The sequence below is a fragment of the Dromiciops gliroides genome, chromosome 4 (assembly GCF_019393635.1).
Source record: "Dromiciops gliroides isolate mDroGli1 chromosome 4, mDroGli1.pri, whole genome shotgun sequence".
Lineage (NCBI taxonomy): Eukaryota > Metazoa > Chordata > Mammalia > Microbiotheria > Microbiotheriidae > Dromiciops > Dromiciops gliroides.
This window is the reverse complement of record NC_057864.1, coordinates 290,662,173-290,686,876: the sequence shown is the minus strand read 5'-3', so window position 1 is coordinate 290,686,876 and position 24,704 is coordinate 290,662,173. Positions and strand designations below refer to the sequence as shown.

Genomic DNA, 24,704 nt, shown 5'->3' with positions numbered 1-24,704 from the left:
ATAGACCACCGGCCCTGGAGTCAGGAGTACCTGAGTTCAAATCTGGCCTCAGACACTTAACACTTACTAGCTGTGTGACCCTAGGCAAGTCACTTAACCCCAATTGCCTCACTAAAAAAAAAAAAAGAAAAAAAAAAAGAAAACTATATTGGGGGCAGCTAGGTGGCGCAGTGGATAGAGCACTGGCCCTGGAGTCAGGAGGACCTGAGTTCAAATCCAGCCTCAAACACTTAACCACTTAACATTTACTAGCTGTGTGACCCTGGGGAATTCACTTAACCCCAATTGCCTCACCAAAAAAAAAAAAACAAAAAACAAAAAACCTATATTATACAACTACACTGCAAAGGAAAACAACTATGAAAGACTTAAGAACTATGACCAATCTAATAGCAAATCATGACATTTTCAGACTAGTGATGAATCGGGCTTCACATTCTCGGTAAAAAACTTAATGTTCTTGAGATGCAGAATGAAATAAATATTTTCAGATATGCCAGTGTGTTGATTTGTTTTGACTGATTTTATTTTATTTTTTTACAATAGAGGGTTATTGGAAGGAAGGGGGAGGGGAGAAAGGGGAAATAGTAATGAGAAAAAAAGAAATGAGTATCAATGAAACATTTTTATGATATGCAAAAAAGAAAAAAGTTCAGAAGAGATCATAGGAAAGAAAAGCAGTGTTAAAACTATTGTATTAGGGGGCAGCTAGGTGGTGCAGTGTGCAGAGCACCAGCCCTGTATTCAGGAGGACCTGAGTTCAAATCTGGCCTTAGACACTTAACACTTACTAGCTGTGTGACCCTGGGCAAGTCAGTTAACACCAACTGCCCCACCAAAACAAAACAAAACAAACAAAAAAAAAAAACCTATTGTATTAAATTTACTATTTTTTTTAAAAGCTGTTCACAATATTTGCAGCATTGTACAACAAAGGTGTCAAATCAATGCAAAAAGGCAATTGGGAAATGTTTAACAAAATAAATAGACAATAAAATATAGATAATATTAATGTGGTCTTCTAAGTCAATGAGGTCCACCAGAATCCTCATGCATTATTTAGCGGCTCCATTTCTTAACTGATACCACTAATATATATATGGATATGGATATGGATATGGATATGGATATGGATATGGATATGGATATGGATATGGATATGGATATATGCCTCTTTTTCTGTTCTCTGTATAAACACGAATATTGGTTCATGTTTGTTGATATTTGTCAAGTTCTTAAAAAACGGAAAGCCTAGATCCTGTACAGTTTCATAGATCGCCAAAATTAAAAAAAAAAACATTAAGTATCTTCTATGTTCCTAGCACCACTGTGGATACAAATGCAAAAATAAAACAGCCCTTGCCTTCAAGAAGTTTACATTCTAATGAGGTATACATGGATAGCTCCAATAAAAGTAACTAGCTAGCATGTGTAGAGTTTATGGTTTGGAATTCACTTTGCAATATTGCTATATTATCCCTGTTTTACAGATGAGGAAACCAAGACAAACAGAATAAGTGACTTGCCAAAGTCATGAGCATCTGAAGCCATACTTGAACTCACATCTTCCTGACTCCAAGTCCAGTGCTTTAGCAACTGTGCCACTTAGCTGCCTCCAAAGTGTATATATAAAGCAAATTCAAAAGCAATTTTTAGATTTGCAAGTGGATGATCTGTCAGAAGTGGCACTTGAGCTGTACTCTAAAGGAAGCTAGGGATTCTATGAGGCAGTGCACATTCCAGGCACAGGAGACAGGCAATACAAAAACAAGGAGACGGGAAACGGAATGTCCTGTAAAATGAACACCATGCAAACCAGTTTGGCTGAAATGTAGGTGGAATGATGGTGAATAATGTGCAATAAGTTTGTATGGGTAGGTTGGATCCAGATTGTGAAGATTTTAAATGGTAGAGGAATTTCTATTTCATCTTTGAAGCAGTTAGGAGCCCCTATAGCTTCTTCAAAAAAAACCACTACCCTAATTTTTTCCTCTATTCTTTTAAGCTATTGGATCTTTTGATAGCTACCTCCCAAAAAATGATGCTTAAAAATATTTATTCATTATAAAGGATTAAAAGAAATTTTGCCATTCATGTAAGAGGAAGAAACAGGATCATATAGTAAGTACAGTTAGATCCCAGTTAGTGCAAATAACAAATCCCATAAAATAATTATATTATTCCAATATGACCACATCATTATTGTGGTTTCAAATATTTTAGCAGTGTATCTTTCTTTAAGTCTTCATACATATGCTGGTGGCTACAAACAGCTTTATCTATTGCTCTATGAATTTGCATGCTCACATTCTCACACAATGAACTGTGAGAATTGGAATGACACCACCTGCTGAGAGGGACATTGTGAGAATCAGGCCTGAAAAGAAAACATGTGACTTGGCATCCAGAAGTGACCTTTCTGGGGTTTTGAAGGTTAGACTGGCATCTGGAAGTTGTGTCTACTGACTGTGAGTCATGCCAATCAGTGCTACCAGCCAGTTAGCTTGGAGCTGTGTGGGGGGATGGCCCTGCTTCCTGTTTCAGAGAGGGGTTCTGGGAGAAGCCGCTGAGAAGTGGGCTCTTTTGGTTCAGGACTTCAGTTTGGTGGCAGAGAACTTCACATGAGCTGTTAGAGAAAGGCAAGGTTTTATCTCTGGCTATACTGAATAGATCCAAGCTAGGGTTTTTTCCATTCTATAAGAAATCTGAAAAAAAAAAAATTTTTTAAAGAAAAACAGGGCAGCTAGGTGGCACAGGGGATAAAGCATGGGCCCTGGATTCAGGAGGACTGAGTTGAAATCCGGCCTCAGACACTTAACACTTACTAGCTGTGTGACCCTGGGCAAGTCACTTAACCCCCATTGCTCTGCAAAAAAACAAAAACAAAAAGAAATCTGTTCTCAATCTCTCTCTCTCTTCACTAACTTCTTTTTTTTTCTTTTTTTTTTTTTTTAGTGAGGCAATGGGGGTTAAGTGACTTGCCCAGGGCCACACAGCTAGTAAGTGTCAAGTGTCTGAGGCCGGATTTGAACTCAGGTACTCCTGACTCTAGGGCCAGTGCTCTATCCACTGCACCACCTAGCTGCCCCTCTTCACTAACTTCTTTTTTTTTTTTTTTGGTGAGGCAATTGGGGTTAAGTGACTTGCCCAGGGTCACACAGCTAGTAATTATTAAGTGTCTGAGGCCGGATTTGAATTCAGGTCCTCCTGAATCCAGGGCCGGTGCTCTATCCACTGTGCCACCTAGCTGCCCCTTCACTAACTTCTAATGCACTTTAATAAATACTTAAAAACCTAAGCTCTTGCTGAATTGATTAGTAAATCTTAGCTAGTTTCTCCCCCCCACTGTGGTCAGGTCAGGCGACCACACATTAGATTTTAAATATCACAGCTAGGACTTTAGGCTTTACAAAACCAAGTGTATGTATGTAGTTGGATGACCTGGGAAATCATCTAAAATTAGCAATGTTTTAAACTCAATATTATTGTCCTACAACATCTGAGCTAAAATAACTAGAAAGCTTATCTTCAAAAACAGTTTTAAGTCACTCATGCTTTCTTATTTAACTGCCAATTACAGCCTCTTAGAGCTCAAGGATTTTAAGACAGATTAAACAAGCATTGCTTTTAATTTAAAATCTCCTTCTCTATCACCTCCCAATAAAAGTGTTAGACTATCCTTAAGACACTTTAAATGCAGGTTGAGTTTTTTCTTTCTTAAAAATGTTAAGTTCTGCTGATACAACCATTCTGGAGAGCAAATTGGAAAAATGACCAAAGTGTTATAAAACTGTGTATACCCATTGACCCAAAAATTTTTTTTTAAAAAGGAAAAAGATATATATGTACAAAAAATATTTATAGCAGCTCTTTTTGTGGTGACAAAGAACTGGAAATTGAAGGAATGCCCATCAATTGGGGAATGGGTAAACAAGTTGTGGTAAATTATTCTAATGGAATGCTATTGTGTTATAAGAAATGATGAGCAGGATGATTTTAGAAAAACCTGACCTGGAAAGACTTAAAGGAATCGATGCAAAGTGAAATGAGCAGAACCAGGAGAACATTGTAGCCAGCAAAAGCAATACTGTATGATGATCAACTATAAATAACTTAGCTACTTTCATCAATACACTGTGACATTTAAAATCTAATGTGTGTGGGGGCAGCTAGGTGGCACAGTGGATAAAGCACCAGCTCTGGATTCAGGAGGACCTAAGTTCAAATCTGACCTCAGACACTTGACACTTACTAGCTGTGTGACCCTGGGCAAGTCATCTAACCCTCACTGCCCTACCCCCCCCAAAAAAAATCTAATGTGTGGTTGCCTTGTTTCTACCCCCAGTGTGGGGGGAGAACTAGCTACGGTTTACTTATAAGCCAGAAATGTCAGCACCAGTTTTTGGCATTAAACATTTATTAGAGAGTAAAGAGAACATATGGAGTACAGAAAGTAAAGCAAGAAAAGCCTATCTCCTTTCCTCTCTCTCTCTGCCACCAACCCAAAGTCCCAGAAGGAAAAGGGACCCAGCCTCACCTCCTACTTCCTGTCCCCATCCCCCAGAAAGGGAGGTCCTTCAAACGGATTGGTTGAGGGTGGTCTCGTGTTGATGTCGATGTTGTAGTCCACAGCCTCTGAGAATAACACCCCACTCAGGGCTGGTCAGGTGTGGTCTCAATTTAATCAACCTTAAGTAGGTTCTCAGTCTATCAGTCAGTCTCACCCAATTCAATCAATTCCAAATCAATCTTCAGGTGGGGCCTCTGGACATCTGCCAAATACCATTATTTTCTCACAACACCATTACAAGACAATTCCAAAAGACTTATGATAAAAATGCTATCCACCTACAGAGAAAGAACTAATGGAATCTGAGTGCAGATCCAAACATACTAGGTTTGGGGTTTTTTCACCCTCTTTACTTTTCTTGAGAAGTTTTTGGTCTGTTTCTTTCACAGTGTCAATAATATGGCAATGTTTTGCATGAATGTACATGTATAACTTTAATAAATTGCTTTTCCTCTCAATGAGGGTGGGGAAAAGAAAATTTGGAACTCAAAATTGTTTAAAAAAACGTATTAAAAGCAAAAACAAAACAATTGTTTTTAAATGTAGTTGGAGAAAAATAAAATATTAAAATAAAAAAGCACACAAAAAAAAAAGAAATAAAAAGAAATGTTAAGTTCTGGAAGACAGCCTTTTCCAATATAAGTCTTTTTCATCAACAATAAAAATTTGTTGATCGATGTATTCGTGTTCAAAACATGTTTATCTTGTGCTTTCTCATCTGTACAGGCCACATCTCCATTAATTTTCACATTATGCATCTGAACTCCATTAATTTTAATATTATATATAGGAACTCAATTTTTAAAGAGACGGAACCAACCAGTACTTGCAATAAAAGTTTCCTCACCATCAACTTCATTTCCATTTTCTATATTGCCTTAAACTCTAGTCTGAATGACTGCTCTGCTAAGAAGGAATTGTTTTTTTATTGCACTCTTTAATCCATACATCTAAGAGAAGCTCCAGTTCTATCTCTGTACTATTTCTATTCCTCGTAGTTGTTTGCAAAACACAAAACGCTGATAGAACTTGGCCTTTTTCTTTTATTTTACCTGTTTATTTCATCATATCCTTTAACACAGATTCACGCATTCTAACATCTCTTATTTTAGAATTACTAATGACCATATTCAAGACATAGTTGCATCAAATTTTTGTTCTAATGTAATAACAAGTCTTTTCTTTTTTGTTCTGGAACTGTTTCCATATTAGCTATTCAAAACTTACGTTAATTTTGTTAAGGGCTGCTCCTGACACAATTGTTGATAATATGGTATGGAGCAGCATAGCACATCCACAATGACCACATAGTGGTGTGTTCAAATGATCAACTAGCTCAGAAATGATGCATTACTCTTTTGATTCACATTAAATGCAACCTGGTATCATTTTATAATTCCTACAAAATAAAAATGGAATGGAGAATATCAGGACATAGTTTTCACCCTCAATGGAGATTTTCAAACAGAGGTTGGAGAAACTCTTGTTGCTTATCTTGTAGAAGTATATTTCTTTCTGGAATGCATTGCCTTAAATAACTACTGAAGATCCTTCCAATACTAAAATCCTATGAATCTGTGATTTGTAACAATAAAAAACAGGAAGCAACATATGTGTCCAATGATTAGACAATGACTATATAAAGTACATTTTTTTTTTGCGGGGCAATGAGGGTTAAGTGACTTGCCCAGGGTCACACAGCTAGTAAGTGTCTGAGGCCGGATTTGAACTCAGGTACTGCTGAATCCAGGGCCAGTGCTTTATCCATTGCGCCACCTAGCCGCCCCCGTAAAGTACATTTTAAAAAAGAAATACTATGGTGCCATAAAAACACTAACAAATATAAATGGATAAAAAAAACAGAAAGACCCAAATAGAGATTAGTTTATCCAAAATTATACACTCTGACTAAAGCTATTTTTTTAAAATCCCAGAATTATATTTCTGGTAGACTCAAGGCTACATTGTTATGGGGAAAATTGGGGGGTGGGGGTGGGATAGGAGTTCTTAGAAATTCCTCTTTAAAGAATTATACCCTCTTGCACACAAATCCAATTAGAATAAAATAATATTTTATTTAGGCACTAGAGAAAGAGAATCAAGAGAGAAGGCACGGCACAGAGGGGTAGTTCTCCTGGAGCAAGAGACAGGCAAATACTTTTATAAAGAACCGATGGTGGTCCAATGGGGTGATCATCTGACTGTGGACAGTTCTCTTACTGGGGGAGGACCATCCCCCACTGGTGGTGTCTGGGGGAAGTTGGGTTAGAGGCGGCTCTGGATCTCTTGAGCCATCTCTGTCCCCCTCATGCCACAAAGGCAGCAGCCACACCTAATCTTATCTCCCAGAGGGGTGGGGAAGACTAGAATGAATGGTGGTGGTCCTGGAGCTAACCCAGTCCTGATCTGGTACCAATTATCTCTTTAGGTGTGTCTGTCCTTTGGTTTAGTTTCTCAAGAAGGTTACTTGATTTCCCCCAGAAAGCTTCTGAGGTACCCCAGGCCCATGACATGGATCAAACATAATTTTGTTTGCTTGTTTATTATTTTAAGTCTACTTTCCTAAAATGCTATAATCTTTGTTATTTTATTCCTTATTCTTTATATTTATTTGCCTTTGTTTATTATGAAGTTTACAATAAAAAGTTTTTTAGCCCATTTCAATACACTGATACTGCATACCCAAACAGTCACATGATCAATTCTTTTGTTTTTTACATGGAAAAATTCATGTTGAAAATACCTGAAAAGATAAACTGAAGATTTATTTATTGGTACTATAATATGAAGAATGAGGAAGCACTTTAATGAAAAGGAAGGGGAAAGAAGGGAGATCAAGCAAAACTTCTGGCATGAGATGCCACTTAAGCTTAGCCTCGAAGGAAAATCAAGATTTCAAGGGGCAATGGTAGGGATAGAATACATTCCAAACCTGGGGGAAAGCAGGGAAAGCAGATGGAATACTGGGTATCTGGAAGAGCTAATAGGTCAGTTCAGCTGGAATGCTAAATGTGTGAAGGATAATAATATTAAATAGGTAGGTGGAGTCTGATTATAGGCGACTTTTAAACAAAAATTTCCGATCCTGGCATTTATCACATCATTGGGAGCAAGTACCTAAGTTCTCTTCAGCAGAAAAGTGACATAGCCTAAGACTGTGTTGTAGGAATATTCATTTGGTAACTGTTTGAAAAATAGATTGAAAAGAGGGATTAGGAGTAAGGAGAACATTATAAGGCCAGTGATACTGACAAGAATTGCTAAAAATTCATGACCAAGTAAACAACCCAAAGGGAAAAGGAGAGATACAATGGACTAAAGTAGCATATTACCAATAAGGACTGGCATAATAAATAGAATAAAATGTATTGTGTAAGAAATGTACAATCAGAAAATGGATGGGCAAGTCATTGTACTGATAGCAAAGTTTAATAGATGTGCCACCCTAGTATTTTCAGTTTAAAATCTTAAAAGGCTCCTTTTTTGGGAGTGGGGTGGGGTGGAGGGTGTTAACAAATCAACTACAGGCTACAGAATAGAAGGATTTTACTATGTTGTTTAGATCCTCCACGGAGGAGTGATAGAAAGATAGGGATGAGACTCAGACCGTATGAAAAGGTGCATATAGAAAGTGATCTGCACCACTGGACAAAGTACCTACACTTCATTTAAACTAAAATCTACTAGAAAAATATCTAAAATACCTGGATTATATACTACCACACATTGTTCTTAAGTATTAAGTTAAATTGAAGAGGCAGTACTGGAGGCTAAGCCTTGGAAGGAAGGATAAGATTTGGGTTGGTAGAGAATAGGCATTTCAGGCAAGGTGGAGAATAAGATGTGTAATGACATTTCTTCATTCAATATTTATCAAGCACCTCCTATGTAAATAAGTATACATTTTTTAAAAAGAAGTACAAATAAGCCAGATTAAAAATTTGTGCTGAGAGCAGGCTAATGGACAATTAGAGGAGTTGATGGATATTTAGAAGGGTATGAAGTCTGAAATTGATCCTACAGTAAATTGAGACCACTCTTGGCATATATCCAAGAATACCAGTTGAGTTTTCAGACAAATGAAATAAAAAAGCAAACTCTTAATGCTTTAATTTCTAAGCAAGTTACTAATCTCTAAGAGTCCAATCTCAACAGGTCTTTGAACAACAGCAGAATGAACTACCTGGGAATTCAGTATAAGCAAGACCAGCTTATACACATTGTTTGTATATTTAAAATAACAAAATCCCTTTGTATAGTTGAGAAGACAGCCTCATTTCTGATGAATTATACACTACCTGATGATTTGCAAATTCCAGTCAGTAGCCCAACAATGTATTTCAAACAACAGGATAAAAGAATTTGTACAGATCCTTGGAATTTAACCTATATGTATTCAGTACCAAATTGTCTAGCTTACCTCTTCCACAAGGTTATAAACAATATTTTTCTCAGTCTAAAATCTTATGGAGCCTGATAAAGTGCCAAGTATATAATAAATACTCAAAAAAACTGATAAGCTAAATCTGTCATGAGACTTTATGGTCACATGAAAATAAAACACATTTATTCAATAAAAATCAAACTGCTTGTTTTCCTGCCACAAGGAAAAAATATTTATTGAGAATTCCAAAAGACTAGCAAAAAAATATTGCTCAAATCAAGGACATACATTTATCAGGATAAAAACCAAAGACTACACTAAATCTTGGGGGGGGGGGGGGCAATGAGGGTTAAGTGACTTGCCCAGGGTCACACAGCTAGTGCATGTCAAGTGTCTGAAGTCACATTTGAACTCAGGTCCTCCTGAATCCAGGGCTGGTGCTTCTATGCTGAATCTTTACATAGATTATTAAATTCACTTTCAAAGAAAATCAAAACAGGGTGGTAGATACCATTTAAGAGTTTAGATATTGATATTGCTCATATTCAAAAAGCAAAAAAAACATAACATTTTATATACTCTACAAAATCAGTACAACAAATTCAATAAAAGGTTTCTTTATATAGCATGCTAGCTGGAAAACAAAATTATTGAATACAGCATAAAACCATATAAAACTTCATTCATAAAGAAAAAATAACTGTAATATAAAAATCTTTCAACAAACAAATGTTCATATCTATGAGTGGTTTTCTATATTAATATGACAATGGAAAATCAAAATATGTCAGCATTGGGAGTATTTTCCTGACAATACTCTATCACAGGGGGCAACTAGGTGGTCAAGTGGATAAAGCATCGGCCCTGTATTCAGGAGGACCTGAGTTCAAATCTGACCTCGGACGCTTACTAGCTGTGTGACCCTGGGCAAGTCACTTAATACTCATTGCCCCACCAAAAAAAAAAAAAAATACCATATCACAGAAATGTAAAATTGGGAATTTTAATTATAAGGTTTTACCATCCCAGTAACTAGTGTGAGTGAGATTTCCCCCACCCCTTAGAATAAAAGTCATTCAACTGTAGTACTAGTCAGTTTATAGACTACAAATTAAGAGTTGAAATATTTAGATATTCTTTGGTATATTAAGAGTTTAAAAAATTAGATATTGTTTACTAACTTAAGAGTAACTAAGACAGATATTGAAAGGAGCTAAGGCAAATGCTAACTTATCTACTCTACAAGCTTAACCAAAGATTCAACTATTTGACTTTCAATTGTGGTTCGGTATAGCCACCAATCAGCTTAAAGTTCAGATACTTAAAACAGTAACTTTTGAGTTGTAAGGAACCAATCAGAGTAAGAAAGAAGTTGGAAAGCCAAGTTTAACCAATATGGTAGAAAGTCTTGAGAGCTGAGATACAACTCAGAAAGATAGGCCAAAGAGGCCACATCCATCCAAGATGGCAAAGATGAAATCCAGTAGGTGGCTTCTTATGTTATGAGCCTGTTACTTAGTAACAGGGCTATTTTAAGTAGGATATATAGAATGGCAAGTGACTGCACTAGTGTATGACTGATGGTTTCTTTCTTCCTATTCCATACTTATTCTATTTGCACCCCTGAGATTATGTTAATTTGTGGGAGGAGTTATGGTGTATAAATATCTGTGGATCCTGAAGCTCTGGGTCTTTGGGTCCCAGACCTGAGACTGGCTTTATTATGAGACAGGATCCCCCTCTCAATAAACCTATTTTCTTTGACTTGAAGACTGTTTTTTCTTCATCTAACCCTGTGACTTAGAAATTTTTGTAACACTAGTAATTTAGATTAATTTAAAGGGTGGAGAAGCAAGATGATCATAAAACCAAATTCACCATGATCAAAGAGTAAAAGAGTGGACAGGTCAGACAGTAAAGTTATCACTGGGGTGTAGTAAAGGGTCAGGGAGGAGAGAGATTTGGACAAAGGTAACCAGGCTTTTCAACCTTCTCAAACCAAAGAAGGATGTCCCACTCACTCACTCCTCTTTAAAAAAAAAAGTCTTCCACAATAGTATCATTGAGCTCTTTTCCCAGTTGAAGGAAAGCCCTAGGATACTTACCTAGCTAGAGAGGAAGGATGGATTAAGACCTAAGAACTAAAACAGGTTTCTGCCAAGATGTTAGAAGACAGTAGAACTGATTCAAGAGAGAGAGTAAAGAGCAAAACAATTCAAGGAACAGTTTACAGAAGATTTCACATCTTTAGAGTTGAACTAGAGAGTTCTAAGAAGATTCAAAGGACAGGCTTGATCTTAGCTGTTGTTTCATGAGAAGGTTGACTGAGAAGTGAGAGAGCTTCAAAGGCATTTGCTAAAAGAGCTCAGTGAGAAAGACTGCATAGCCATTGGCTGAGGATACCTGAAGCCTCCTCTGAGGGGAGAAGCTCACTAATGGCAATAGATGGAGGAAACTTTTCAGTGGCAAAGTGCCCTGGAGACAGCACCTCAGCTGAGGACTACAGCTGAGGCACAGATGGAGAAAATGATAGCCTGAAAAACAGACAGGAAGAAAATGATAGCTTTCCTTTTGGGTGGAGAGGCTTACTAATCAGAGCAAACACACCCTCTACCCTTCCCCCAGAGGATGGTGGAAGGGGCAGAAGGAGGTAACTCCCTATTGGATATAGCACAAGGCATAGGTGAAAACAGCTGGTAACTGAAAAGAAACTGAAACAAAGACTCGCCACCTGCCAAGAAGCTGTAGGGACAGCCAGCAAGGAGAAGTTGACATATGAGGCCTGGTGGGGAGCAGGCCCAACACAGAATATCAACATGACATCCAAAGGCAGGTGGCGAAAGGGCAGCACAGATTTCCCTCCCACTTAACACTGAGTCACATGTATGTGTGAGGCACTTTCCACACTTTAAACCATTTCATAAGGGCCAGTGCTTTTTACCCCCAGACTAAAGATTTCATCAGCTTAGAGAATTCTAGGGTGCTGAAACTCTTCATCACTGCAAATCAAGAAAGAGCTGCTGAAAGGTTCAATGACTTGGGTCCCTAATGATACAGGTAGGGCAGTGAACATTGACTATGACCTACAAAGTAACTACAGATGATCTCATAAAATGGAATGGTCTGATTAAGTTGCCCTGGATCTCATTAAAATAAGGGCAACTGGGGGCAGCTAGGTGGCGCAGTGGATAAAGCACCGGCCCTGGAGTCAGGAGTTCCTGAGTTCAAATCCGGCCTCAGACACTTGACACTTACTGGCTGTGTGACCCTGGGCAAGTCACTTAACCCCCAGTGCCCTGCCAAAAAAACAAAACAAAACAACAACAACAACAACAACAAAAAAGATAAGGGCAACTGTTAACAAGCAGGAAAGGCACACAAATCAGCTTTTTAAAAGATACATCCAGTTGGGGTAGTAAAGGTACAGTGGGAATCTAGGACATCAGATTCATAGGACATTACACTGCCCTATGAGAAGGAAGCAGGGACTCCAAAAAACTAGAAAGACATTGGGGAGAGTAAGTAGGACAAAGCCAGGAAGAAAGCTCTGCTGGGGCACTAGAGGCCTGGAGATCCCACCACAGCCCAAGGCTCACTGTACTAAAGGTAGCTTTTCCTAGGAAGTGCTGATCCACATACATGTTTAACTCTGGTCTGGCTGAAGGTAAGTCCTAGGATACTCACCTAGCTAGAAAGGAAGATAGGATTAAGACCTAAGAACTAAAACCAATTTCTGACTATAAGTTAGAGGACAGTTAAAGTGATAGATTCAAAAGAACAAAACAGTTTGAGGAAAAGTTTACAGAAGATTTCAGCTCTTTAGAGTTGAAAGGAAGAGTTTTGTTTTCAGATAGGTCAGTTGGGTAACGAACATCATCCCTGACTCTGAGAACTCCCCACCCCACTGGCTGTTATCTGCTGAGGGTTATCATCATTTTCTAAAGTTAACACCTTGGGGGAAGGAATTCTCTAAAGCCCTGGTTTGGGTGCTGATCTATGTGTTATCTATCACTGCTGACTCATAATGCCCCTACTTAGTCTGTAAGCTTCATGATGGAAGGGACCATGCCTTAAATTTTTTATCTTCCCTAGGACAATACTCAGTACTCACTTATTATCTGCTAAATAAAGAAATTAAACTTCTCCCCAGGAGTCCCATATGTGCATCATATCTATTACTCAAAATATACACTGGCAGAAGAATTAGAATGAATATGGTGGACGAAGTAAGTCTTTTGCTATACAACTATACATATGTGCTATACAAAGTGAGCAAAATATGGTTCTTCCTTCTAATAGCTAAGAAAAACAATGTCTATGACAACTGAAAAACTTTGGACAGTCTCTAATATTGTAAAAACAGAGGCTGAACTAGATGACTGCAAAGGTGCTTTCCAGCTCTAAATTCCTAAAGTCTACAAATGAAGAGCAAGAGATGAGTATGAACAATGTTTTAAAGAATAAAAAAACCAGAATCATCAGTAGACTTGCTGTCTAGCAGCACAGTCAGTAACACAGACAAAACTTCTTTGATGTTTCTCAAACTTTAACAGCTATTAATCCTCAGGTAAGATGGTAAAGATGTAGCCATCTGATATAGTGACTATAATCTGACTTAGCCAGGTTTAAATTACTTCTCTATGTTTATATAAAGTGATTAGAGAATAAATCATAACACAAGGCCTGAAGAAAAATAAATACCTGAAACTAAAGTTGAGATTCCATTTCTACATACAACTTCTACTTGTCCAAAACATATTAGACTAATATTTTAATGTTTTTGCATGAAAGGCAAAATATTAGTTCTAATATGCTCTGAACTAATGAATGTTTAGTCACTGACAGGCATTTTATGTCTTAACGGCTCTTTAATTGTTTCATGTGTGCTAATCTTATCTGTAATCAAAAGGCTCCTTGAAATCAGGTATGAGGGTTTATAGTTCTAATAGATTACTATGGATTAAAAGTTCAATGCTCAAATCCTACTCTGAGACCCACCTGGTCAGTATCAGAAAAGGAACTACTTGTTTAATCAACAACTTATAAACTTGGGTTAGGAAGGTGTCAAGAATTTAAAACTTAATTCATAATAGTAACAATGACTATAACCAAACGAACCAGTTTACTAGTTTCTTTATTTTCCCATGAAGAGAACTGGGATATGGATGAAAGCAAATTGCCATTGTCTCCACCCAGAAAGTCAGTAAATAATAGGCTACTAGTAAAGAAACAGCCTAGGTGTCTGCTACATGTAACTGGATTCAAAACTATCTTCCACAGAGCACAAGTACAACACCTTTTCCATTCAAAGATCACATGTATTATTATAAAATGTGCTACAGAACAGTGGCACCACACCAAGCTATGGACTAATTCTTGCTGTGGTCCAAGGAAGGTAGCCATGACAACAACTTTAATTAAAAAAAAAAAGTCATGGGGGAGAAGGAAGTTATAAGTAAAAAGAAAACTACAAATAAACTAAAGTGGAGACTATAAGTCAAAGTCCAACAGTTCTCATTCTAGTTCTGTCACTAGACCCTTCCATATAGCCACAAGGGAAAGCCAGGGACAGCAATAAAACCACAGAAGCAAAACAAATGCCCAAAGGTTATATACAGATTTAAGATAGGATTATTATTTGATGGAACTTCAAATGTTTACAGATTTCCCTGGACAACAATCATAGCTCAGATTTTTCTGCTTGAACCCAGAAGGCACAGCTAGGAGCAAGACATAGAAGTTGCAGAGAAACAAACTTTAAGTTCCATATAGGCTTGATATAAGGAAAAAACACTTCCTAACAATTAGTGTTATAAAAAATGGAATGGGATGCCTCCAGAGGCAGTAGATTCTTTTTCACTGAAGATTCTGAAAAGGAGGCTAGATGAACCACTCACTTGCTTGGAGATAATAGGATCAATGAATTAAAGTTAAAAGATCTTTAGAGGACATGTAGTCCAACCTCCTCGTTTTACAAATTGAGAAAAATGAAGTCAAGGTCACAGAGGTAGTTAAGTAGCAAAACCAGTATATGAACATGGATCACTCAATCTAGTGCTCTTTCAATGGCACCCCTCACCACCCTTGGATGACACAGTTAAAGTCTCAGAAGGAACGGAGCTACTAATACTGGGGATTTTTAAATCCTTTCAGAGATAGCTTCTGGGAAGTCAGCTATAATCATCCTATATCCTCCCAGGCAAGATGGAGCAGATGCCCACTGCATTGTAGGCAGAAAAAGATCAAGAACCTTCTACCTCTCTTGAGGAGGAATGCATGGAGATTGCAGAGATTGTGTAGACTTTTCCTTTCTTTAGGGACAAGGAAAAACAAAGCTCTCTAAACTGGGGGAAACCTAGAAGGAGAAGAAGCAGGGTTGAACTCTGTGCCAAAGGTAGAGCCAAAGGTGGCCCTCTAAAATCTCCATCCATACACTTCCTTCACAAACTCAATGACTCTCATCTCCAAGGAGAAAATTCCCAAATTGATATTTCCAGCCCTAACATCTCAACTGCCTATATATGTCTAAATAAATGCTGCCACCAGCACCTTAAACTCAGCATATACAAACTGTTATTTTAACTTTCCCCTACACCTCCAACTGAACTCTGCCATTTCTCTGGAGCACTGCCATTCACTGTCTCACAAACTTAAAACCATAGTACTATCTTTGATTCCTTATCTCCTTCACCTCCAATATTCCCATTGTAATCACTATACTACAAGCCCTCAACACCACCTTCCTGGAATATTTTTATAACTTCCTTCCCACATATCCATCCTTTCCCTCATTCTTTCATACTACTATATTACTCAACTCATAATCTATGCTAGAACCCAAATGGATTAATCTCTCTTTCTTAAACCCAGTGTGAACTCCTAGCTTTATATTCTAGCTTATTTCAATGCCTGGAATGTTTTCCTTTATTCCTTTTATTCACTGTATTATTATTTATCCTTTAAAGATCAATTTAAATATCACTTTCCTTGGCAAAGGAGTGGAAATCAAGGGAATGCCCATTAACTGAGGAATGGCTGAACAAGTTGTAGTATATGAATGTAATGGAATACTATTGTACTATAAGAAACGATGAGCAGGGGGGCAGCTAGGTGGCACAATAGATAAAGCGCCAGCCCTGGATTCAGGAGGACCTAAGTTCAAATCTGGCCTTAAACACTTGACACTAGCTGTGTGACCTTGGGCAAGTCACTTAATCCTCATTGGCCCGGGGGAAAAAAAAGGAAAAGAAATGAAATGATGAGCAGGGAGATTTCAGAAAAACCTGGAAAGACTTAAGGGGATTGATGCTAAGTGAAGTGAACAGAACCAGGAGAACACTGTACACAGTAACAGCAACATTGTGTGATGATCAGCTATGATAGACTTAGCTCTTCTCAGCAATACAATGATCCAAGACAATTCCAAAGGACTCATGATAGAAAATACTCGACACATACAGAAAAAAGAACTGTGGAATCTGAATGCAGATTGAACCATACTGTTTCTACTTTTTTTTTCCTTTTTTGAGGTTTTTCCCTTTTGTTCTGATTTTTCTTTCACAACATGACTAATGCATATAGATGAATAGACAGACAGAGTCACTTTCTTCATGAAGCCTTCCTTAATGCCCATTGTCAGTAATAATCTGCATCAGACATGTTAGTCTGGAAATACCTTTGTTCAAGAAGAGTTTACTATTGATTTGTGGGTTGGATTAGATGAGTTCTGGGATCCAATCCAACTCTAAATCTGGAACTGAAGATATGAGTTGAAGGTGGGCTCCATCAAGTACTAGCTGTATGACCTTGAGCTAGTCATTTAAACACTATAACTCAGTTTTCTTACCTGTAAAATGTGGATAATAGTATGTTCAATTTAATAAAAATTTATTAAGTGCCTATATAGAGATGCACAGATGAAAAGGGATCATAGGGACATAGATTCAGATATGGAAGGAAGCTCAGAGATCATCTCACCCAATTCATTTTACAGATGAGGAAACAGGCAATTTGTCCCAAGGTCACACAGGTCATAACAATCACATGTAGAATTTTAACCTAAATCTTCTGATCGTAAAACCACAACATTCTTTCTCCTATACCAAACACAATGGAACAGCTGGATAGAACACTGGCCCTGAAGTTAGGAGGACCTGAGTTCAAATCTCACCTCAGACACCTACTAGCTGTGTGACTCTGGGCAAGTCACTTAACCCCAATTGCCTTAAACATCCAGGGGCATCTCAAGTTCTCCTGATATATATCTTGCCAGTGGACCCAAATGACTCTGTAGGAGAGAGTGAGACTGGTGATTTTTCACAGCCCTGCCTCACTTAAATCCAATTCGATGCAAGCCATGACATCTCCCAATGTCATGGTCCTCTTTGAGAATGGACAAATAACAAAACCACCAAATTTAATGTTCTTTCTCCTAAACCAGAAATTTGAGGGAGAAGTGGAACAGGTGAAACTATTACCCAAATAACTATATAACGAGCTATAAAAATGATTAAGAACATAGGAGAAGTCAAATATAATAGGTGAGACTTGTACCCAAATAACTGTAATACAAGCTATAAAATGATTAAGTGCATATGAGAAGTCAAAACAGTGGCACCAGAGGTCAAATGTTAGAAGAATTGCTTCTGGGGCAGCTAGGTGACACAATGGATAGAACAATAGCCTTGGATTCAGGAGGACCTGAGTTCAAATCCAGCCTCAGACACTTGACACTTACTAGTATACTAGCTGTGTGACCCTGGGCAAGTCACTTAACCCCAATTGCCTCACCCCCCCCAAAAAAAAATGCTTCTAGCTAAAACACCAAGAAAGGCTTGGAGAAAACAGCATCTGACCTGGGCCTTGAAGAAGCACTACGACATGGGTGCTGAAAAGTGGTTTGTAAACTATAGTCCACTTATTAGTGAGGGAAATGATTTATTTCTCTCTCACATTAATAATTATTTAATTAAGATCAGAATTTTTTCAGAAATTCTTCTATGGTGTTTTTTTCTTGGTAAAGATACTGGAAGTGGTTTGCCCTTTCCTTCTCCACTGGATTAAGGCAAACAGAGGTTACTTCTTGTTACTTGTTCATCCTTTGTTTTCAGAGGACCAATGACATCACCATGGGTGGTGTCTTGACTTTCCAGTAAATTGGATTTAAATAAGGCAGCATTTTACAAAGTCATCAACCTAACTCTTTCAGAATCACTGAAGTCCAGTGGCAGGACAAAAGTCAAGACAACTAGTGATGGCCCAGGATACAGTGGATGACTTTGACATCTCTGATTCCTGACCAAGCTCCAAGCTTTGTCTTCCTTCATGGCCACTGGTACCAACTAATCTCATCCACTCATTTAACCAGGGAAAGAATCTTCACATACTTCTACTAGACAGGCCCTTTACCTCAACAACAAGGTTGAGACTTGTCCCTTTGTTTACTCCTACAGACCAAAATGGTATAGCAGAGTGTGGCCAGGATAGCTTCTTGGGTCACACAAAAATTAAGTGTCTTAAACTGGATTTGTACTCAAGTCTTCTGACTTCAGGTCCAGTGCAATCACTGAGCCACCCAGCTATCTCCACTAAAATGCATGTATACTTTGCTTCTAATCCATAGGACTAGTCTTTGACCTAAATCTGTTACTCCTAGAGATTCCTTTTCTCACCAGATGGAATTTAAGATAAACAAGCACTTATCTACCACACAGATCTGAAAATAGCCACATTTTCATGACCATAGTATGTACTTTTTCCTGGGGTCTCCCTGTAGATCATAAAGTACTATTACAGTAGATACTTCAGTGTGTGTGTATACCAGTTGAGAATAGGAAAGAGGAATGTGGAGAAGGAACAAGAGGAAGTAAAAGAATCAGCAGAATCTTAGGAGTTATAAGAGCCATAGAAATCACTAGTCCAAGAATTCCCTTTTGTAGCATCCCTGACGAGCAGGGAACCAGCTTCTGCCAGAATATTTCACTGGCAAAGGATCTCATTTCATCACAAAGTCCCCAATTATGTTTGTAGATAGCTCTAATAGTTCAGAAAGCTAGTTCTCTATTTGGATCAAATCTGTCTAAATTCTACCCATTAGTTTTAGTTTTACCCTTTGTAGTTTTGCTACAGCTCTGTGAAAATTCTTCAAAGCAAGGACAGACCAAAGAAAGTAGCTACAACTAGGAGTCGTGATCCCTTCCTGAAAATGAAGTGGCTATACAAGTTTGAGAGGAATGTAGGTTGGTATTGCAATCTCCAGCTATCAAGCACAGTAGCAGTGTCACTGCAAGAGGGATTAAGTAGAGATATTCTACGGAGGAATACACTTCTGAAATGTTCCTTGGACACAAAAGAGGAGGATCCAGCTTTCTTTCACTGTTCTTATTTACAACAAAGAAAGCTTAGAAGGGGTGAGACATTAGATTTTGGTGCATATGGCTTAATTTTTCAGGGCCTAGATTCCACCCAGGGGCAAAGTTAGGAGAAGAGTTCAATGACAGCAAAGGACTTCGGTTCTATAGAAATCAAATGCAAGTCTATTATTTTAGGGAAGAAAGGCTAGAGAACAGGAAGGGTTTGGAAGCCTGTACCCACAGTGTTTCTTCTGAAAGTAGCTGTAAAACTCTTTGTGCCCAATATTTCTTTAACTATCTAGCCTTGGGCAATACACAATCTCTCTGGGCCTCACCTGGAAAAAAAAAAGATGATCAGATTAGATGATCTCTAAATTCCCTTCCATCTATGAATTCTAAGATTCTGTTTACTCCTAGAGTCCCTGAGTGACTGCCACCTATATATTTTTATAAGATTACCTTGCCAGTAACTGGCTAGACAAGTGACCTGAATTTTTCATTAATGAGCTTCAAATACATATGTCAAATCAAAGCCATCCCTTCTTGTTTTGGTATAACCTGGTGGCTGAGGCTTCAAACAACTGCAACTAGATTTCAAACTGGCAAGGTGCCCAAACTTTTCAAGTATTCCATAATCTAGAACCAACTAAAAGCTCTGTAGGGTTACTCAAATTCCCATAGGGTCAAGGAGAAGACTTAGGAGAGGAACCATACCCCCATCTGTTTGTTCTGATTCCTAATTTTCCAAACAATCTTGATAAGGGTAGGATCAACAGCAGGAAGTTGGCCTGTACCATCCTTTTCCTCTCTCAAAAGTGACTTCCTGAACAGTCAATAAAAGAAAAGAATACAGACTGGTAACTTAGGAAGATTTTAAAATCTGGTTTACAAAGCTCTGAAAAAAGTAGCTATGTTTTAGTTTTGGTAAATATGACTGAAGAGCAGCAGGCCAAGTGTACCTTACTCAGACCATTTTAAAAAAATATAAAGTTGAAGAACTGTGGAGTATAGATGCTAAATGAACCATACTATTTCTTTTGGTTTTGGTGCTGTTGTTTTTTCTATTTTGAGGTTTTTCATCATTGCTCTGATTTTTCTCTTATAACATGACTAATGCAGAAATAGGATTAATGTTATTATGTGTGTATATATATATATATAAAAAACACCTATATCAGACTACCTGCTGTCTAGGGGAGGGGGGAGGGAGAATAATCTGAAATTGGAAAGCTTGTATAAACAAAAGTTGAGAACTATCTTTACATGTAACAGAAAAAAATAATTAATTAATTTATATATATATATATATATATATAGAGAGAGAGAGAGAGAGAGAGAGAGAGAGAGAGAGAGAGAGAGAGAGAGAGAGAGATATGACCAGGAGATTGTAGGCAGTCCTAAAGACCATGAAAAAAAAACTCATAGGGGGTTCATTAGAGGAAAATACTTACACATATAATAGAATCCAAGATAAGACTGGTATTGTGGAATAAGACTACACAATAGCTTATGCCTAAAAGTTCTTCTATGTATGTAATCATATTTTTGTTAATGCTGTTTCACCATAAGTCTGGTATATCTAAATCCCTAAGTCTATGGTAGAACAGGGTTCTACTATAAAAACTACTCAAAAGCCAAATTATTAAGTCCCTTTACATGACACAATGCCATCAAATGTCAAGTCTTAAAATTATATGGCCAATTTTAATTAAAACATGAAGTGCTGGCCCTGGCAGCACTTTCATTGTCAAAGAAACTTATGTTTTCTATGGTATTAAACCACTCCATTCTGTTAAGGGTTAAAATTCTAGCTAAACTGTCTAAAATATTTAATGAGTGGTCACCAATCAATTACAAGCTTTAGCAAGAGTTAGACTTTTAAGCATTTATTAAGGAGAATAAGAATTTGGTAAAGAGAGAGAGAAAGGCCTAGATTCCTATCTATTAAAGGGAGAGCACATTTCTAGCTCCCTTCTCCGCCAGCGTCCTCAGGAAAGAGAGCGAGACTGAGCGCCAGTCTCTTCCTTCCTCCTCCCACTAGCCCGCGTCACTTCCTGACTCCTGGTCTTGCCCTCAAAGACCTTCCCTTCATGGGCAGAACTCTTCTACAGTAAGTATCCAGCAGGTGGCGTCATTCCAATCATTACAATTCTGAAAAGGTGCTTTAGATTTAAATATGGTGTTTGTGGAGTTTAAAATAAAATAACTGTAAAAAAAAAGATTTAAAGATCAAAATAAGAAACAATTAAACCATGTCCCTTTCATCATGGGGAAAGCAGAGTGTTGCAGTGGAATGAGAGGTGATGGATGGAGAGCAGACTTCAGAGGCAGGAACAAATACTGACTGTCTAACTCTGGGCAAGTCAATTAACCTCTCAGAGCTTTAAGCAACTCTCTTAAGACTGTAAGTTGAGAGAAGTTAGCCTGCATTAGTAGGCAGTTTCCTTATCCAAGAATGCCCTACACCAATGAATCTGAAGGTCCAGGCCACATTCCTCTATATCTTTCCTATTCCAAATTTCCCCATTTTCAAGTAGGGACAAATTAACTTATAATTTTGCCCTATATCACTTCTATCCATCCCAAACCTACAACAACAACAACAACAAAATTAAAATAAACACAAAGAAATAAATTAACTTTTAATTCTGGTGGGCATGTGAGCTTTAAAAGAAAATTTCAGATCTAGTAAAAAGCACAAGTTGCAACATCAGCTCAGTCTCAGTCTCATAAAATGTTAGAGCTGGAAAGGACTCTACAGGTTTATTTAGTCCAGCACCTCCAATTTACAGATGAAAAAACTGAGGCTCAAAACCAGAAAGGGTCTTGTTTAAGGTTACACATCTAGTTAATGACAGAGCCTGACAAATAAGATTAATAAAATCCAATTTATCAGTGTATCTATTTAAACATATTATTGGCAGACTAGCATATTACTGTTACTAAATAAACTCAGCTGTTCTTTCAACATTAAATGGTATATATTAGCTTTCAAAATACTCCACTTACTTAAAACAAATGATGAACTGTATGTATTACCTTAAATGATTAACTTAACAGTCCATTACACATGACAGTACTCTCAAACATATACACAAGTTTATTTGGTTACACAACAGGTATATTTAAAATTTCAATTGCCATCAAAATTATGTCTTTCGTTAAAAAAAAAAGCTTCACTCAAATAGTCATAAAGTATAAGGAGGTGTCATTGAAATTAATATTATTGGGGCAGCTAGGTGGCACAGTGGATAAAACACTGGCCCTGGATTCAGGAGGACCTGGGTTCAAATCCGACCTTGACACTTACTAGCTGTGTGACCCTGGACAAGTCACTTAACCCTCACTGCCCCACCAAAAAAAAAGAAAGAAATTAATATTATATTCAAAATGTTCATTCTAATGGTCTGAAAGGTAAGCCTACATTCACCACTAGAGGTTAAGAAACTTTCTAGATTGTTACATTGCTTAGTCTAGGCAAGTATTACCAAGACACTGAAACATGACTCATGTAGTTAATATGGGGGATGGATAATGAAGCTTCAGGAAGAGACTAGGTCAAATAATGCCCGGAATTTCAAACACTGCCAAGAATAGTCTTTGCTTTTGGATAAATTTACCTACTTCCCAGTGAATAAGGAGCCAATGCAACCATAGTATTTTTTTAAACAACCTCGAGCTTCTTATAAACAATTTTTTAATTCCAAGTTTCTGAAATGGTAAATAAATCTACCCCAAAATGTATGCCCCCACCCCAACACCCCCCCACACACAGCTTGGGGGGGTGGGGTGGGGAACAACCTTCAACTGCACAAACTAAAATCAGGTGCTTTATGTCTTTGGCCCAATAAAATGCATTCCTAACCTTTAGTAGGCAACCGCCCTCCCCCCCCAACCCCCCCACCCAGCAGGAGACACACTCCTTCAAAGAGAGCTCCAGCATCTGGCCTTTCAAGCCTTCCAGGCTGGGAATATAGTTTACCCAGGATCACTGTGTCTCCAAGAATGAAAATGAAATGCCTGTTCATTGACTCGTGATCAGCTTTATCCACATCACCCCCCACTCAGCACTTGCCAAAAAAAAAAAAACACACACACACACATCAAACCCCGCAAAAAATAAAAAGCCCACCTAAATCCACTTATTGCCATCTCCCCCTCCTCATCTCTAAAATTGGGCAGCAAACATCCCTCTCTCTCCTTGGGGGAAGCGATGACAAGCGCCCCGTGCCCAAACAGGAGGGCAGCGCTAATACCCGGAGGCCGGGCAGAGGCATGAGCGCGGGGGAAGGACACTTGTCTTGGAGGGGCGGGAAAGGGCGAGCCCCCGAAAGGTTCCTTCTGGTGACATCTCCACCCCCCCACCCGCAGCCCTCTCTTCTCCACCTCTGGAGAACCCTAAGTTCGGCAGACTCTAGATGACCCCGATGCCCAAGCGGGCTCTGGACACGGGTCTTCTCCCACCCCAGCAGAGAACCAAGGTCCGGGAGGGGAAGGGGTCACGACTGCCACAAGCTTCCCCCCGCCCCAAACCCCCCAGGAGCCCTCTCCCCAGCAGGCGGCGTGGGGGCGGAGGGCGGGGCGGGAATAGGGTGACCGCGCCCCCAGGCCTGAAATCCCCAGCCGGTGGCCACGGGCCGGGCAGGGCCGCCGGCTCGGCCCGGGGCGCCCGCGAGGCCGGCTCGTGCCCCGCAGGGCCCGGGACCCCAGCCCTCGCTCGCTCGCTCTCTCGCTCGCTACCTTTGGCCTCGCAGTCGGCGCAGTACTTGTTGTCCTCCTCCCGAAGCAGCTTGGACAGGATCAGCTGGTGCTGCTCATTCAGCTTCTGAGCCTTCTCCCGGCACGAGCGCGTCGCCATCGCGGGGGACCTGGCCGGGGAGAGCCGGGCAAAGATGAGCCGAGGACGGCCGCTGGGGCTGGGGCTGCGAGGAAGCTGCCGAACGCACCTGGCACCGCCAGGAGACAGTCCGAGAGGCGGCGGCGGCAGCAGCAAAAGCAGCGGCACCAGCAGCAGGAACAGCGGCGGTGGCAACGCCGACGTGTCTCCGCCTCCTCGCAGCGCGCCGGCCCCGTACGCACAGCCCGAGCCGGCCACCGGGAGGGAGGAAGAATAGGAGGCGAGAGCTGACTTCCGGGCCGGTTCTGAAGGAAGAAACCGGGCTCCCCGCACCCTCCCAAAGCCGGCTGGGCTCACTGCGCACGCGCTAGGCTCCCCGGGATCCTTCGGGGCTGCGCTCTCCGAGCGGGCATGCGCAAAGGCCTTCTTCAGAGGTTCTTGTCATTCCCCTTCCCCGCCCTTGGGGAAGAATCATTAAGCAGTTTGGGCAAGAGTTATTCGGCAAGGTGTATAGTACTGGGTTTAGGTTTGTCTTTGTTCAGTCGTGCCCGACTCTACGTG

General features: G+C 39.4%; 1 protein-coding gene across 2 annotated transcripts in view; it reads right to left on the bottom strand.

The window, feature by feature from the left end:
* The window catches only part of SMAP1 (small ArfGAP 1), a 221,375-nt gene extending 196,898 nt beyond the window's left edge, over window positions 1-24,477 (bottom strand). For both annotated transcript variants that reach the window (XM_044001349.1, XM_044001350.1), the window contains exon 1: window positions 24,047-24,477. In XM_044001349.1, the coding sequence (XP_043857284.1) occupies window positions 24,047-24,164 (118 nt within the window). In that variant the 5' untranslated portion in view covers window positions 24,165-24,477. The remainder of the gene's footprint in view (window positions 1-24,046) is intronic.
* Window positions 24,478-24,704: the final 227 nt, after the last annotated feature.